At 36.1% G+C, this 17640-nt stretch overlaps 2 protein-coding genes across 3 annotated transcripts; one reads left to right on the top strand and one right to left on the bottom strand.

The window, feature by feature from the left end:
- Window positions 1-8166: 8166 nt before the first annotated feature.
- LOC106135882 (nuclear inhibitor of protein phosphatase 1) lies at window positions 8167-14198 on the bottom strand. Its single transcript, XM_013336283.2, has 9 exons — window positions 14036-14198; window positions 13601-13815; window positions 13197-13305; window positions 12776-12878; window positions 12291-12374; window positions 11127-11337; window positions 10167-10269; window positions 9469-9560; window positions 8167-8844 (listed from the first exon to the last, which is right to left on the bottom strand). The coding sequence occupies exons 1-9, from the start codon at window positions 14062-14064 to the stop codon at window positions 8747-8749; spliced, it is 1044 nt and encodes a 347-aa protein (XP_013191737.1). The 5' UTR covers window positions 14065-14198; the 3' UTR covers window positions 8167-8746.
- A 138-nt stretch (window positions 14199-14336) lies between these two features.
- On the top strand, window positions 14337-17039 carry LOC106135887 (MRG/MORF4L-binding protein). Of its 2 annotated transcripts, XM_013336288.2 has the most exons (5): window positions 14337-14827; window positions 14908-14976; window positions 15552-15662; window positions 15820-15924; window positions 16208-17039. In XM_013336288.2, exons 1-5 carry the CDS (start codon window positions 14476-14478, stop codon window positions 16315-16317), a joined length of 747 nt encoding a protein of 248 aa, XP_013191742.2. In that variant the 5' UTR covers window positions 14337-14475; the 3' UTR covers window positions 16318-17039. The 2 variants fall into 2 exon arrangements, with proteins under 2 accessions (XP_013191742.2, XP_060807185.1); XM_060951202.1 differs by lacking the exon at window positions 15552-15662.
- Window positions 17040-17640: the final 601 nt, after the last annotated feature.

The raw sequence follows: 17640 nt of genomic DNA, 5'->3' as shown, positions 1-17640 counted from the left end.
AAGTTAATTATTATTTCTACATAGGCCAAATCGGGGTGATCGAGCTTTAAACAAAAGAGAAGTGTGTAATTATCTTAAAATAACTAAAATGAATATGTATCAACTATTTATAAGACATGTAATTGAAAAAAATAATAAAGAAATTGAAAAAGGTGAATAAAAAAGAAACAAATAAATTCTGCCTATTTCTGGCAGAGACATCTTTTCGACCATAGAGATAACAAAGAGGAGAGAGAAAATAACCTTAGTTCTCAGGCTGAGTACCTACTTGAACAACTAATGAAAAAAATGAAGCAAAAATTCAGCTAATTTCAAATTAAATTACTTCCTTAAATTGAAATGCAATCCGTTTTATTAGACTGTTCTCCCCTCTCTGCCATTTGTGAGCATTACATTACAAATTACAAAACTGAATTCATCCATTGTTAAAAAGCATAATTTTAACAAAGGAATACTTGTGGAAAGACACAAAATGCTAACTATTTCGCTTCGCTCCAGCGAGCAAAGTTTGTGTCTAAATGTTCCTCTTTATAATGAATTATGATGGACACAATACCAAGTTAAACTTCATAGGATCAGCGGTCTCTAAATTGTTGTAAAATTTAACGTTCTTTGTACCTACCTTAAAATATTTTGCGTTGAATGAGTTAATAAAAAATGGGTGCTGAATGTTCTATGTCACTAAGGATGGATTTTGTCGCTGACTTTCTGAATTTAAATACCTACATATATTTGGTTTAATTATTTTAATAAACATAAATTATTGCAAAAATCATCAAACATGTACCAACAACCTTTCTTTGTTTAATTTGACAAAAGCTTGCTATCGTGTAACATTAATATACTAAAATCTCCTTAAAACACTTATTAAATAGATACATCTCATATCAATATCGCTTAAATGTAAATCATCCCTAACTTTATGTGTTCTGGTTTTAGGTACCACGACTAAAAAAATATCTATAAGGAGATAGGTTACACTTAAAATAACTACCTAGTACATACCTACCTACATATGTCGTAGTTTGATATTAGAAATAAATTATTTTATTTATTGTGTTCATTGAAAAGGCAGGTTTAATAGTAGAAATAAAAAGCTTTGTAAAATAGAAATATAAGCGTATTCTGAATGTCAGTGACAAAATTATACGTAACTTATTAAATCTTTTCAAGTCTGATTCTTCCTTCGTAATAGAAAAAAAAATGTGTTGTATCGTTGTGTAGTTTATCGTAAGATTACGTTACAGTATTCGTTATTGGATGTTTTGAATATACTTATTGACCTATTCATGTGATTCGGTATAATAGTTGCAAATAAATTATATTAATTATACTGCCTTATTATTACACTTGATTATCCCTGAGTTTAAATGGATCACTTAGTATCATTCTCGTGAAAGTGTAAAGAAAATTATTAATATGAATTGTGAATAAAGCGAAATAGTTATAACTACCCCTTCGGGAAAGAGGTGTAATTTTAACTATGTATAAACTGGCACTTATGAATAGGACCACTCCATATCTTTCCCATGGATATCGTAAAAGGCGACTTAGAGAGGAGCTGAATACGCTTGGAATTCTTTGTAAAGCCGATAGACCAACAACCTGTCACTATTTGAATCTGAATTCCATCAGTAAGCCATACAGCTGAGTGTGGCCTTTCAATCTTTTCAAGACTGTTGGCTCTGTCTACCCCGCATGTGATGTGGACGCGATAATATGTATGGATGTATGTATGAACCACGTTGTTACGTGATTTACCAACCCCTAGCTCCCCTCCAGAAAGACTACGTAACCAGGACAAACGAAGGGAGAATGGATATTTTCAAGATGTGTTATAATATTATCTGTAATCAGCTCCCGTGTCATGGTATGCGCGACGCCGTTTTTATCGCGCGGTTATTTATCGTTCTCCCATTACACGTCATAATAAAAAACGAAACAGGGATAGTTTTTCGAGCGATAGAAACGGCGTCGCGCGTGCTGTACGGATTTTAATTCCGCAAAACAATAGGTACTTGGAATATAACTGCAAAAAAATAAAAATATGTCAAGAAAAACTTTATTCTTTTAGCACCTTCCCCATGTTAGGTCAACTTTCATTCCGTATATCTATATACTATGTATTTTTCTTTTAGGATTGTGTCTTGAGGTTTAGACTAACACGATCTGACTCGCCGATGGTCGAACTTGGCCGTCCAAAACGTGGCAAAGACAACGGCTCCAACTATCAGAAATCTGAAATGTTTGTTAAATAAATATAGAATACCAACATACGTAACTACAGTCTATAATGAAACTGTAACTAGACTTTTTATGAGAGACTAAATTAGATAGTTTGTAAATAATACACACTCGCACATAATTTTCACTTTTACGGTGAGGGAAAACATCGTGAGGAAACCTGCACATTCAGGAAAATGGATGCGAAAGCATGGTCGATCCAATGCGGGTAAGGTTTTCCTGCAAGGGTTGTGGAGGTCAGATGGGAGTCACCTTCGTGTAAAACAAATGGAATTGAGATTCAATGGTGACAGTATCCCTTAGTCGCCTTTTACGACATCCATGGGAAAGAGGTGGAATGGTCCTATACTTTAGTGCCGGGTACCACTCGGTACTACAAATATTTGATAAAAAAAATCACTTGGTACTTGGTTTGGGTATGTACCAAACCGGGCATATTGAGCACTTAGCACGTATCATCAATTATGACTGTCGATTTTCTATGACTGAACAAATATAATGTAACACTTAGTCATAGCCCATTGAGCATTGATTACAATGATATTTTGTTTTTGTTTACAAATTAATATTATGAAAAACAATAAGGCAATTGGCAAATCCTACTTTATTATAAATGCGAAAGTTTGTATGTCGGGATGTCAGTATGGATGTTTGTTACTCTTTCACGCAAAAACTACTGAACTGATTACGATGAAATTTGGTATGTAAAAAGCTGAAGACCCAGAATAACATATAGGCTTTTTATCCCGGAGTTCCCGCGGGATTTATTCCACGCGGACGAAGTCGCGGGCGGCCTCTAGTATATTACACTTATGTTTTAACCTAAATGGTATGCCGTGTAGTTACCGGCACTTTAAAATAGACCACTCCATTTCTTTTGCAGGGATGTCGTGTCGTATAAGGCTACTAAAGCATAGGTTAATAGGCATGAGATCATTTTTTTAGGGGATGAGCTTACAACCTGCCACCATTTAAATCTGAATTCAATCAGTCCCAACACCAATAGGACCACTCCATCTCTTTCCCACGGATGTCGTAAAAGCCGACTAAGGGGATTCTTCTTTTAGGCGATGGGCTAGCAACCAGTCACCGTTTAAATCTCAATTCAACCGTTTTTGCTAAACAGCTGAACGTGGCCTTTCAGTCTTTTCAAGACTGGCTCTGTCTACCCCACAAGGGGTACAAACGTGATTATATGTATGTATCCTACGGAGCGCGTAATAGGAAGCTACTCGAGGGCGATAAAAATATATTCCCACATTATGTCTTTTGAAGGGTTAGTCATCAATCTGGTTTACTTCGCAAATGGCATCGTTTCAAAGCCAGGGGTCTCCTATACGGTTTTGCATATAAATTGAGGTATACAATCGTGATTATAATATATTTGCATCACACAATCAATTCAATAGGGTGATAAAATGATTATAAAACTCTGATCGCAGGCTATTTTCTTAATTGTATTTCTCTTTTGGTAATTTTTTTTTTATATTAGAGCCGGTGTGATTCCCGGCACCAATACAAAAAAGAATAGGACCACTCCATCTCTTTCCCATGGACATCACAAACTTGGAATTCTTTTTTAGGCGATGGGTTAGCAACCTGTCACTATTTTAATCTCAATGCTATAATTCAGCCAAATAACTGAACGTGGCCATTCAGTCTTTTTAAGACTGTTGGCTCTGTCTACCCCGCAAGGGATATAGACGTGACCATATGTATGTATGTATTTATATTATCACGCATCGTTCCCTGAAGGGTCGGCAGAGAATGCATCATTCTACTAAATCTTTTCAAAAGCAAATAAAAAAGAATAATAAATGTGAAAGATCTAAGGCTTCTTCTTGGCAAGAATGAACCATTTACAACTCTACTTATATTATAAATGCGAATTTTTGTAAGTATATACGGACGTATAAACATACACTACATCCACCCACACATCGTTACTCTTTCACGGTCTTTTAGACAGATTTTAAATTCATTTTGTACACGAGTTGTACAAGTAATATAATCGAAATAAATAAGCATTTTTCATCCAGAAATAACCATGCCCGGGAGGATACTGTACAACGCGTGGTATCTAGTGCTAGTAAATACATAACTTCATAAGTATTTATTCTTTTCAAATTAAGGACGTCCTGGCAAAGGGTCAGGTCAAGAGTAGCCGAAACCGCGAACTTGCATGAAGAGAGTTATGAATGTGGATGAAGCAAAGGAATTATGCAGAGATCGTGGCAAGTGGAAAGATGTAGTCTCCGACCACCCTTCCGGGAAAGAGGCGTGATTTTATGTATGTAAGTATGTATTTATTTTTATAACAATATAGTATCTACTTACATATAAATAAAACGACGTATTAAAAATTACGTCGTTCATAAGAAAGCAATCAATCACCAACATTGGCGCGAAGTTACAGCCATTTTGGTATCAATTCCATCGGAACTTTGTCCTCTTGTCACGCAATTCGCCGACGCTTTTAAGGGATAGGACACATCGGTTGTATGGATTTAGTGATGGAATTACTACATAGGGTCTGCTTAAAAATTTTTTATAGTCGTAAAAAGATTCTACTAAGTGTGTGTGGTAAATCGCATTAGACATAGAAAATTATGAACACGCTTTACTTCAAATATAAAACCAATATATAACAATATAATATCTTTGTTTAACTTTTACATCATAGACCAATAACAAAGTAAACAAGCTTCCTACCAGGCAATTACAGTTTTATGATACAAATATACCGCAATACTTTTTTATGGTTTATAGAAATCGGAATACCTAATGGGTCCTACTATCAGTCCGATCGTTTTAAATTTCATTCGTTTTTAGATGAAGGAGATAGCATACCATCATTTATTGATATTTCGTTCGTTGACTTTAAGTATCTCCAAACGTCACTCAACATCAGCCAATCTCAGCAATGCCTTCAGCTTCAGTAATGAAGTCTTACTAATAATAACAACAAAGCTTCTAAATCGCGCAAGCAAAGATTTTATGACTGGCCACATCAGGATCTTGATCATAGTTGGACCCCAGGCTCCCTTGGACACAACCAACTCAGAGACTAGGAGAATGATGACCAATAGGTATGGGTTTAACGTCTCTGTCAACTTGAATAGTGTAGAGAAGCCTTTAAACGGAAAAATGTCTAATGACCCGCACTTTCAATACGATTTGTGCCAAAGCCGGCTTATTTTATCGCGGAGCCTTTTTCATTGTTGTGAGTCAAGGCAAATATTTTAATTACAAAGCTCATGAATTGACTTTTAACTAAAATTAACTACTTACGTTCCTGCTTTTCACATTTTTTTTTACCGCACACCTATCCATGTAAAGGCTCGCCTTACTTTCAGATAATGCAACTTGTTGAAAAAAAAATTGTTTAAAAAACGCCATTTACGTAAAATAAACCCCAATTGTTTAAATTTCGTCGCTAATGTGTGACGTGAGAGTAATTAATTTATGTAAATTACTCACATTTCACGGAGCAATTTGTTGCGGTCACAGAAACGTGGTCGCAACATAATTGTCTTTTAAATGCTTTGCACACACATTAATTTTATACCTTTATTTTTCACACCAGGTCATCGACACACCTTTCATTTGATCCAAGTAGGGTTGGAATTTAATGGTCTAAAATATACCAAATGATGTTCATATCCAAATGGTTTTTGTAAGAACGATTTTACTTATTTTTACTTATCAAACAAAATAAAAGTATGTATGTTACGAGCGCATTTATTATTTATGAATAGTACGTATAAATAAACTTCTTTTTAATATTACGTGGTCTTGTGGTTTTTTTTTAAGTGGAAGATGGAGTTTCTAAAAAAGAATCATCAATATCGTTTTATTATGAGTCGAGTTATACATATAGGTACTTACAAACAATCTGAACGATGCAAATAAACGTTCCTACTTACATCGAATAAGATAGGCCTAGATTACTAGCTAAGTCCGTTAAAATACATACATGTGTATTTTAAACTATACTAGCGATCCGCCCCGGCTTCTCACGGTTAGCATTTATACAACTAACCTTCTCTTGATCACTCTCACCATCATCATGGTGGCCTTTTCAGGATCCAGTCATGGATACCGGCCTCTTCTCTCTTTCACTCTTGGCGATCTTGGGCCCGGCTTATCCAGTCTCAGCCTCTGCGCCGTCGGATGTCGTCTCTCCAGTTACGATTTTGCGCTGTGGTGGTCTGCCGCGCTCTCTTGTCTCAGCTCTCTGCCTCCACTCCAGGACTCGTCTTGTCCAGCGACTCTCGTGCATTCTGACAATATCGCCGCGATCATACCCTCTTTTGCTTTTTTATGACAGCCATGACTATTTACTTTCGTTTTGAACAATTTAATCGTTTTAAATATATACGGGACAAATTACACAGATTGAGTTAGCCTCGAAGTAAGTTCTTGTGTTACGAAATACTAACTCAAGGATACTATATTCTATAATAAATACTTATATGTACAGATAAACATCAAGGCCATTCAGAAAAAGTTTTTTTCTCATCATGCCCTGAAAAATAAAAAAAGACTGCATCAAAATCCGTCGTGTAGTTTTAAAAAACTAAGCATACAATACAGAGGGGCAGCCGCGGGAAACGACTTCGCTTTATACAATTTAGTACAGTAGGTAATGTATCTTTTGACATTTTCAGTCTAATAACCATATTATGAGCTATTAGACCAGAGGCGACCACATTAGGCAGAGTACTTTACCATCAAAGCAAATATCAATTAGTTCGTAGTTTGCTGGCAACTGCATCAAGCGAAAGGATACCTAGGTACTATAGGTATACATAATACGATCGCCTATTGATTTTCGTATGACACAATTACCCATATGAGTATTTTTTTATAGTAGGAAAGGTATGATTAAAATATTTGTAGGTACAATCGGAAGCAGATGAACCTGACCCATGTACACATACTAAGCACGTCTTTTTACCCTTCGACTCCAAAATAATCTACCTGAGTGCCTGGTAAATCGCGTTTCATATTAAAGGACATATATCCTGAAGACGTTTAACTTTAAAATGAATATAGTTAAAAACGTTCTTACAAAGTATACCTTTTTTTAAAATTAACCCTTAAAGTACTCAAATGGGGATTGAAAGTTTGTATGAAAATCAATAACGCTACCCACGTGAAGCCGGGGCGGGTCGCTAGTACAATATAAAACTAACAAACTTATTTAGTCTGAAATAAAAAAAATAATCAAAATAGTGCAGTCTCTAATTTTTTGGACAACGTGCGCTCGGTACGCGCATCCAGCGTGACGGATGGCAGCAGCAGAAAGACGCCCAGTGTGGAAGGTCAGATTATACATATATACATACATATGGTCACGTCTATATCCCTTGCGGGGCAGACAGAATCAACACTCTTGAAAAGACTGAATGGCCACGTTCAGCTATTGGCTTAGATTATGTATACTATTAATCCCGTTTGAACTTGTCACCAATCTTTAACAGGACCATAATAAGGACATCAACTGAGTCCTCCTCTCAGTGACTCTTCCAAAATAAATATTATTATTAATTTATGTTCTCTCTCCTGTTAGTTGCATTAGTCTCGGTTACAACCTCACCTCTCTGGAGCGGAGCCCGGCGTATACTTTAACCATGATCCTGGATTGGTTAAGTCAGGTTCTTACACAAAACCTCGCGTCTGACCTCCGCAACCTTTGCAGGGGAAACTAACCCTAATTGGATTATGGTTACACATCCATCCAGTAAACCATCCAATGAATGTACAGGTTTCCTCAATGTTTTTATAGGAAATTATCCCATTATATTTTTAGGGTTCGGTATCCAAAGGATAAACTTGTCATCGTTTCTAAATAGACGGCCGGCATTAAAGCTGTGATTTTATACAATAATTTGAAAAAAAAATTAAAAATACAATTGAAAAAACTCATACTTTATTTACACAATATAATGAACATCCTCTCATTGACAGGTTGAAATGAATATCCCATACAAAATGTACAAAATATTCAATATCTTATCTAATTCACTTACACCCTATACATTATACTACCATCTGTCCGCGGCATCGCTCGTGCATTTAGTCTATTATTGCAAATCCCGCGGGAACAATCCTTTTTATTATGCATTTTTTTTTTAATTTTACCTACTTATATATGTATGTTTGTCAGCGATTTTCTCGCATTTCGGAGAAAGCTCTAGAAATTTCAAAATTTAAATCGAATTTAAAAATATTTCCATTGGTGTTGGTTCTCTTCTTACAGAAGTTACCTTGTTTAGGTAATTAAAAAGTTAAACAATCTTAAAACGTCTCGCTGTAAAAAATTACATTTTAATATAACATAATTTGAAAAGCAAAACGAAATAACAGATGTCTTTAAATGTTAACTTTAAGAATAGTATTATTTAATAAAAAGACGTTTCAAAATTGTTTACCTTTATTTGAAGTATAAAACGAACATTTCGTGTACAATAGCATAGGGCATAATTAACATCTACACTCATACGCCGGGTATGAGTCCCGGTTTCCGGCCGGGCCACGCTTCCTTCGCGTATTTCTTCTTCTTGGGCCCGGCCGACGGGCCGCCGTCCTCTGGTACTGAAACAATAAATAAATAATCACTACATAGTATAAAACAAAGTCGCTATTTTAGTCTGTTTGTCTGTATGCTTAAATCTTTAAAATTACGCAACGGATTTTGATGCGGTTTTTTGTAACAGGTAGAGTGATTCAAGAGGAAGGTTTTTATGTATAATAACATTTATAATTTTGCACCCGTGCGAAGCCGGGGCGGGGCGCTAGTATAAAAATAAACTCTTGTCGGCGGGGTTGACTTCAGGTTGGCTGGGCACCATGTTTTCAGCGTAAATTAGCAGAGGATTCATTTAATAAATAAATAATTTTTAACCTTACTTTTAAAGTGTTAAGCGGCAAGCTTTTTGATATATATAAATAAATTATAATAATAAATAAATATATACGGGACAAATTACACTGATTGAGGTAGCCTCGAAGTAAGTTCGAGACTTGTGTTACGAGTTACTAACTCAACGATTCTATATTTTACAATAAATACTTATATAGATTAACATCCAAGACCCAGACGCCCTGGGCCGGGATTCGAACCCGGGACCTCCGGTGTCACAGACAAGGGTACTGGCGCTGCGCCACAGAGGCCGTCAAAAATAGAACAAAATAGAAAGCCATACACGAGTATTTTACCTGAATGGGGCAGAGGAGGCTGTATGTTGAGATGTGGCTCGGGACCCTCTAGTTCCACATCCGGAGCGGGGTTAGGGAGGGACAGGCCCAATCTGAAAATAATACACATATAATTATATATGTGCCGTGTGGTTCCCGGCACCAATACAAAAAAGAATAGGACCACTCCATCTCTTTTCCATGGATGTCGTAAGAGGCGACTAAGGGATAGGCTTACAAACTTGGGATTCTTTTTTAGGCGATAGGCTAGCAACCTGTCACTATTTGAATCTCAATTCTATTATTAAGCCACATAGCTGAACGTGGCCATTCAGTCTTTTTAAGACTGTTGGCTCTGTCTACCCTGCAAGGAATATAGACGTGACCATATGTATGTATGTATCTAATTATATATAAACAAGCTTTTGCCCGCGACTTTGTCCGTGTGGTTGTGGGCGAGTTTCCGTACTTACATACATTCATCCCCTCTTTTCACCTTTCTCCTTCAAAAGGCGAAGAACATAGGCTACTTGCGAAAAATCGGAATAAAAAGTAGCCTATAACCACAAGCGCAGTTTTCCCAAAATTCCCACGGGAAAGCAGTTACGGTGCCCGCTTCTGGGTACCGAGAAACTGAACCACTAAAGCAGTATTACCATATTTTCTAAATAAAAAAAAAAATATTCTACCTAAAAAATTGGTAAACCTAGTTACAATACCTGGCTCCGATAAGACTAAGATGAGAGCTGGGTGCTGGCAAATCCGAGTATAGATTGGTGCTCCGGGATATCTCTTGCAGCCGGAGTGACATGTGATGGGCACCTGGAGACAATTCGTTTACACATCAATTTTTCCATCATTAAACCACAAAAGATTCTTTTTAAGATTCATTCTTTATCAAATTAAGGACGTCCTGGTAAAGGGTCAGGTCAAAAGTACCCGAAACCGCCGAGCTTGCATGAAAAGAGTTATAAATGTGAATGAAGCGAAGGAAGTATGCAGAGATCGAGGCAAGTGGAAAGAGGTAGTCTCTGCCTACCCCTCCGGGAAAGAGGCGTGATTTTATGTATGTATTAAGCCATACAGCTGAACGTGGCCTTTCAGTCTTTTCGGGACTGTTGGCTCTGTTTATTGCGCAAAGAATATAGATTGATGATTATATGTATGTATTCACCGGCACCAATAGAAAAAAAGAATAGGACCACTTCAACTGAACATTCCAACTCTTTCCCTTGGATGTCGTAAAAGGCGACTAAGGGATTGGCTTATAAACTTAAGATTCTTTTAGACCATCGTCTAACGAAGGCACTAGCCCATCGGCTAGCAACCTGTCACTAATTCAATCTCAATTCTGTCATTAAGCCAAACAGCAATGTGGCCTGTCAGTCTTTCTAAGACTGTCAGCTATGTCTGTCTACCCCGCAAGGGATAAAGTCGTGATTATACGTATGTATGTATGTTTTGTTCCGAGTGCCGAATAAATATTTTTTCTTGCTTTCTTTCCCCTGTCACATACTTACTTGGCTTGACCTTCGAGTCTTGTCTATTGGCGCTCTCTACCCCTAAGAATAGTGAGACGTAAAAACACAACGATAGAAGTTAAAAAGGGCAAAGGGTACTTAAATCCTAGAAGATAAAATTAAAATTAAAAAGAGTTTTACCCTGCTACAAATACTCACTATCATCTGCGCTTTGCAATTTCAGTTTCCTCGGTGGAGCGTTGGCATTCGGCACTATGGTCGACTTGACCAGGTTCCGGAACCTTCCTATGGTGGGGTCAATGTCCTCCGGGTTGATAATGTCCACCTCTTCGTTGAACGACACATTCCTCTTCTGCTTCTTGGCCCCGCTGGTAGGCATGGATGCTGATCGCTTGGTGCCTGTGGGGGGCTGAAATCGAATAATAATAAAAAAAAATATATTATTTTGTCAGAGATATATAATAGTGCCGTAAGGTTCCTGGCACTTAAATAAATATAAATATAAATATATATGGGACAAATTACACTGATTGAGTTAGCCTCGAAGTAAGTTCGAAACTTGTGTTACGAGATACTAACTCAACGATACTATATTTTATAATATAATACTTATATAGATAAACATCCAAGACCCAGGACAATCAGAAAAAGTTCTTTTCTCATCACGCCCTGGCCGGGATTCGAACCCGGGACCTCCGGTGTCACAGACAAGCGTACTACCGCTGAGCCACAGAGGCCGTGAACTTAAGAATAGGTCCACTCTATCTCTTACCCGTGGATGTCGTAAAAGGCGCCTAAGGGGACAGCAAATAAATTGGGAGTCTTCTTGTTACCTATCACTATTTGAATCTAAATTCGATCACTTAGCCATACATTTGAACGTTTTCTTCAGTCTTTTCTACTCTAGATCACTTCTTTACACAAGGTGGTTCGAACCCGTCTGACCTTCTCAAAAGTTGCAGGAAAACCTAAGCCATATGAGATCATGTTACACATCCAGTGGCCTGAATGTGCAGGTAGGTATCCTTAAGATATTTTCTCTCACTATAAGAGCTTTAGCTTTCTTAGATAGCTCTCAAACTAATGTACAATTAATCAGGTTAAATTTAATGCATGAAAAATAACCTGCCTGCTATATTCTTTCCCAATCTTATTTCGTTTTTATTATCGTCGTTATTATTTTTATTAAAATCATCAATTTAACAGGTTACTACGGCCCTTAGCTTGAGAACTTTTAATGTAAGTTCTCAAGTAGTAAGTGCCTAATCGGTAAGCTCCTATTTTTTTTCGGCAAACACCAGACAATTAATTTTTTTTTATCTTAGGCTTGAATATTAAATTATGCTCAAAAAATTTTTTTACCTTTATAACATCTGTTCCGTCATCTGTTGAGATGCCCAACATAGAAATTCTTCTGTTATGGGCCGTGTTGAACTCTGTCAAATTCTGAAAGTGAATAAGGAACTTGGTACTTAATCAAGTCATTTAGAAGTTAAAATTTAGAAAAAAAAATTTAGAATTTGTGTAGAAATATTATTTTAAGAATATCATTTACAGTAACAGTTTCACATAACAATAAACTAAACAAAAAAAAGAACTATTTTAAATTATAAACTTAAACATTATTAAATTTTATGATTTTTTTAAGATATGTAGGTATTTTAAAAAGCTTTAACTACATGATGGGACTATGCACGCCTCATAGAGAGCTTCAGCGTTGAGAGCTGTTATCTCAGAAAGATTAATCTTAGCAACAGCACAACAAATAAGACAATTAGGGCCTTTGTGACAATGGCTCAATTAATGTAACACTAGTTTAATTTTCTTTATGTAAAGAAAAGTCTTACGTCCAATTCAGTCTGTGTTTCTGGCAATCCAAGTAGTGCTCCCTCCTGCTCTGTGTTTGGTAAATCCTCCATGATTCCGCGAGAGTTGCCCGTTGGTCGTTCCCTACAATGCATTATAATACTAAATGTTTCTACTAACAACAACTGGTTGATAAAATAAATATTGTTGTTATTTTGAAATTTAAAAATCAGATAATATATTTGGAGGTATTTGTCTTCCACCAGAGGTAATTTAGTAAATAAAATTACTTAAGACCAGAGGTATCGGTAATTAAAATAACCCAGAGAATAAAGCAAAGTCATTTCCCATATCTGTCCCTATGTATGATGTAGATGTAGATCTTTAAAACTACACAATGGATTTTGATGCAGTTCTTTTTTTTGTAAATGCTATCTGTATGAAGTGGCTCAATAGTTTTACCTAATGATATAATTTCTTGTAGAAGCTCCAAAGTGGAAATTAGAGTCGATCGGCAGCTGTGTGGGTTTGTTCGGCTCCAACCGCATTTTCCCAATGTAAGTCCCATGAGCTGTAAATTAATAACATAACTTTATTAAGGCACTTCTTTGTAAATAATAAATTTAACTGAAAATTTATGTTACAATAGCCTTGATTTAAAAATGAATACAAATGAATGAAATAATCAGTGCAGCTCTGGAAAAGGTCCCATATTATGGGCATTTTGTTAAAACTTAGTATTGTAACAGAATCTGTTAGTTCAAATAAATAAAAAAGTATTGGACCTAGGTATATAGGTTACATACAATAGGTACATGCTGTTGTAGTTTTGTTCTATTTTTTATTTCACAATTGAACATACTTACTGCTGCCTAGATCAACTAAAAAGGCTCTATTCAAATGTTTATGATAGACGAAAGCGGCGTGTACTCGTGAGCAGCTAGCGTGATCGATACAAAAGTCGTTCATTTGAGGGTTTCTTCCAAACAAATAACACTTTTTCTCATCTAACATTAATTTTTGGATCAACTTGTCGCCTTTAAGCACGTCCAAATGCAGCCCGGTGGGAGGCTTGCCGGCCCTGTAATAAAAGTTAAAAACATGTCGCATAAAAGCGATTATTCACAATAAATACGCTAGACAATGCTGTAACTTTCAAATTAATTGAAAAACTATTCCCATACGTTACCGATAATTACAAAATCATTGTTAAAAACAGTAAAATCACAGTAAATTTATGTGCAACAAATACGCTACGGCGTGATAACAAGGTTGCATTACAAATTATTCAAAGAATTTACCAGCTAGGCACTTCATAATGGTTTGCCATTATTCTTGTATAATAAATACGTGAAATTGAAGAGATCACACCCCAATTTTAATGAGAAATCATTCTAAATATGTGAGAGAGAATTAATGGGAAATCCAATCAAAGCAACATTTATTACACAAATTGCGGTTGACAATAACAGTTGCTGCTAATATTGACAGTTTTTTTTCTCTACCTCGCAAGGATCAAAATATTTTCTTATACAGTCTCTTGGTTACATTTGTCTTGGCATAAATCAATGTCAATGTCAAAAAAGTAAATTGTAAACAATAGGTACATCATGACGTACATTCGACTCCAGCTTTCGTGTGTGTGTTTACTGTTTTGCACATTTTTAGAAAAGCAAATAAAAATGCACAAGTAAAAACATAGCTACGTTAGATTCTAAATAAATATTAATTGACTAACAAAATGGTATCAAGCGAAGAGGAGGCAGAGGTTAAAACCGGCGACGCAGTGGAATGGGATGTAGATATGGAAATTCAGTTATTTTATGCGATGGCGAATCACAAACCGGTCGGGATAAACAAACATTTTCAAATGGCTTGTATATGGGAGAAACTCTCCAATTCAATCACAAAAGAGATTTCGACTCAAGATATTTGGAAGCATTTAGAAAGTCTGTACGATCTTTCGATGTTAGATGACACGGAAAGGATTCCTTTTCCGAACCAAGAAGTACCATTCAGTTTACCTGAAAGTGAGTTTGGGACTTTGATTAAACAAAAATGCAAGGATACTGTTTTGGGCGACGATAGTGAAGGTAAGGAATCAAAGACCTCAATAGAGCTCTATAAGCGCTTTGCCAATATTGCCTGCAAAATAACATAATTATTATTACAGATGGCCGTACCCCATCACCCAAACCATCCACTCCTAGAAGCACTGCATCTAAAGATAACACTCCTAAAGGTAAAATCTTTTTTTTACTGATAACTGAGTGGTGGCCGGAAATCTGAGTGTAGGTGCCGTAAGATTCACCTTTTATAATGAAAGTAGAGGACAGCTCCAACCATGTTAAACTAAAAATCTTATTTATTGCTGATTCTGCAGGAAGTTTGAAAGGATTAATCTTCAGAGGAACCTATGATTTCTTTCATTGTTAAAAAGGTACATTATCTGTGGGTGTTAAAGTCTTTGTATGTACCACTGGGGAACTTGTGACTGGTAACTATATAATATTAACTAAGTTATTAGTGGCCGTGTGGTTCCCAGCACCAATATAAAAAAGAATAGGATTACTCCATCTCTTTCCCATGTTAGTTGTAAAAGTCAACTAGGGGGTAGGCTTATAAAGTTTGAATTATTCTTTTAAGCGATAGACTAGCAACATGTTATTATTTGATTCTCAGTTCTATTATTAAGCGAGCTGAATGTGGCCTATCAGTCTTTTCAAGACTGTCAGCTCTTTTTACCCCGCAAGGGATAAAGATGTGATTATATGTGTGTATGTATAAAAAAAGTAACCACATCACTATATTTTTCAGCTGGCGTTCGCAAGGACAGTGTCAGTGCGTTGGCAACTAAAACACGCAAGGAAAGCGGTAGCTCACATGCGTCTACAGACACACCTAGCATCAAGTCAGAGAAAGATTATGGTGAGATAACACCTATTTATTTAGTGACCAGTGTTCCTACCCTAAGTGTTAGATGTTTTAAATAAATATATTTCATCCAAATTTGGCAAACTTAACCTCAGGTATACATACATTCCAAAAGGAATTATATAAATTGTAATGTTATCATTTATTGCAGACCGAAGGCGTGATTCACGCGACTCAAACGCATCTGGAACGCGGGACAGTTCCACCAGCAAGAAGTCAACCTCACAGAAAGATAACAAAACTCCCAAGACCAAAGGTGGGACAAATGTTGCACTCTCTATTATAAAAGCTAATGAATTATTCATTTTTTTGTCACTAATGTTAGTGCATATCAGCTGCTTCTCTTGTAAAAATCAATTAAGGGAAAGGCCAATACTGCTGGGGGTTCTTTTACTAGGGGAAAGGCAAACAACCTGTCACAATTTAAATATGAATTTTATCATTGTGGCTTTCTTGTAATTTTGATTTGATAAAGACAAGATTATGTGTATGTATATTGTAAATGTCGATAAATAAATATTAACACTATCTTTACTCAGCCTGGGACTCCCCCCTCATAGACGAAGATGGCGGTTCCCGACGCGGACGCCGACGTGCAAATACGTCTACGCCGCCTGCCACGACGCCGGCGAAACGACGACGAACTTGACACACGCACGCGCACACATACCACCACTTCTTCTGACACTCGCGCCCTTGGTGGGGGTACAGAACCCACCATAGGGACAGAAGAAGTGGCGCTCTTGATGTGTTTTTTTCTTAAATCTATAGATAATCTTTGCGTTCTTTCTACCTTGTGATCGTAGTTTGCTAGGAGTCAAGAATTTACAACATTTGTTTTATTTATTGTTTTTCTTTTTGTCATTACGGTTCTTCAAGGTGTACTTTACCTATCCTATATGTAAAAGTAATTCTAGCTCACATATTTTTTGGATGTGAGTCAAGCAGTATGTTATGTGTGTTAGAGAACATACCATTATATTATTATATTATAGACTATATGTTTGGTATACATCCTGTATTAATAAAGTACTACAATTTAAATAATACGTATACCATACCATAAAAACATCGATAAATGTATATTACTACCTATATAAATCGTAATAATGCAAATGTTATGATACTACTAGTGTTTATTACGGTCACTTAACTGTATTATGATAATAAAAATAATTGGTAAAGTCAATCGCACGTCGGTTCTAAAAGTTTCGTGTATTGAAATTAAGAAGAAATGCTGTTGACTGTACTACTGGCCTATGCACGATATTTATTTTTTATATTGATAAATGAAGTGGAGTGTATAGGATAGAATCTGCTCATGAATAAACATCTGCAACTTGTGTGATAGTATATTTTTAAGAATACCAATTATTGTTTTATTTGTAGATAATTCTTTGAGATAAGTATACCAACCACGAGTTATTATTACAACAAGGAAGTCACCATTATAATTAAGTCGATTCTTAAGGTATAGATGTTACACAATATCTGTGAGTAAATTGTAAATCTTTACTTACTTCTACTGTAACTACCGCTCCATTATATCAAAAAATAGGACCACTCCATCTCTTCCTATGGATGTCGTAAAAAGCGACTAAAAGATAGGCTTATAAAATTGGGAGTCTTCTTTAAGGCGATGAACTAGGAACCTTTCAGTATTTTAATTTCAATTCTATCATTAAGCCCTACAGCTGAACGTAAGAGATATAAACGTGATTATATGAATGAAACTCATTTTCAACATATCATTTCTTGTCTCTCTTCTTGCTCGTGGCAAAGAATATATCTACCCGTAGTACAATTCTGATGACCGGGCAAGGTTTGTTATACAATAAAGTTACGTACTTATTGGAGTAAGTTATTTGGTATTTCCAACAAGAAATACCTTTCGTAGTCATAAAGCGAAAGATGCATGTTGCTGCTTATTTTATTATTTAAGCTGTCAATGTCGCGATCTAATTGTCAAGAG

The sequence above is a fragment of the Amyelois transitella genome, chromosome 24 (assembly GCF_032362555.1).
Source record: "Amyelois transitella isolate CPQ chromosome 24, ilAmyTran1.1, whole genome shotgun sequence".
In the NCBI taxonomy this organism is placed as follows: domain Eukaryota; kingdom Metazoa; phylum Arthropoda; class Insecta; order Lepidoptera; family Pyralidae; genus Amyelois; species Amyelois transitella.
Note: the sequence above shows the minus strand (reverse complement) of the source record. Positions and strands in the feature narration are given on the sequence as shown.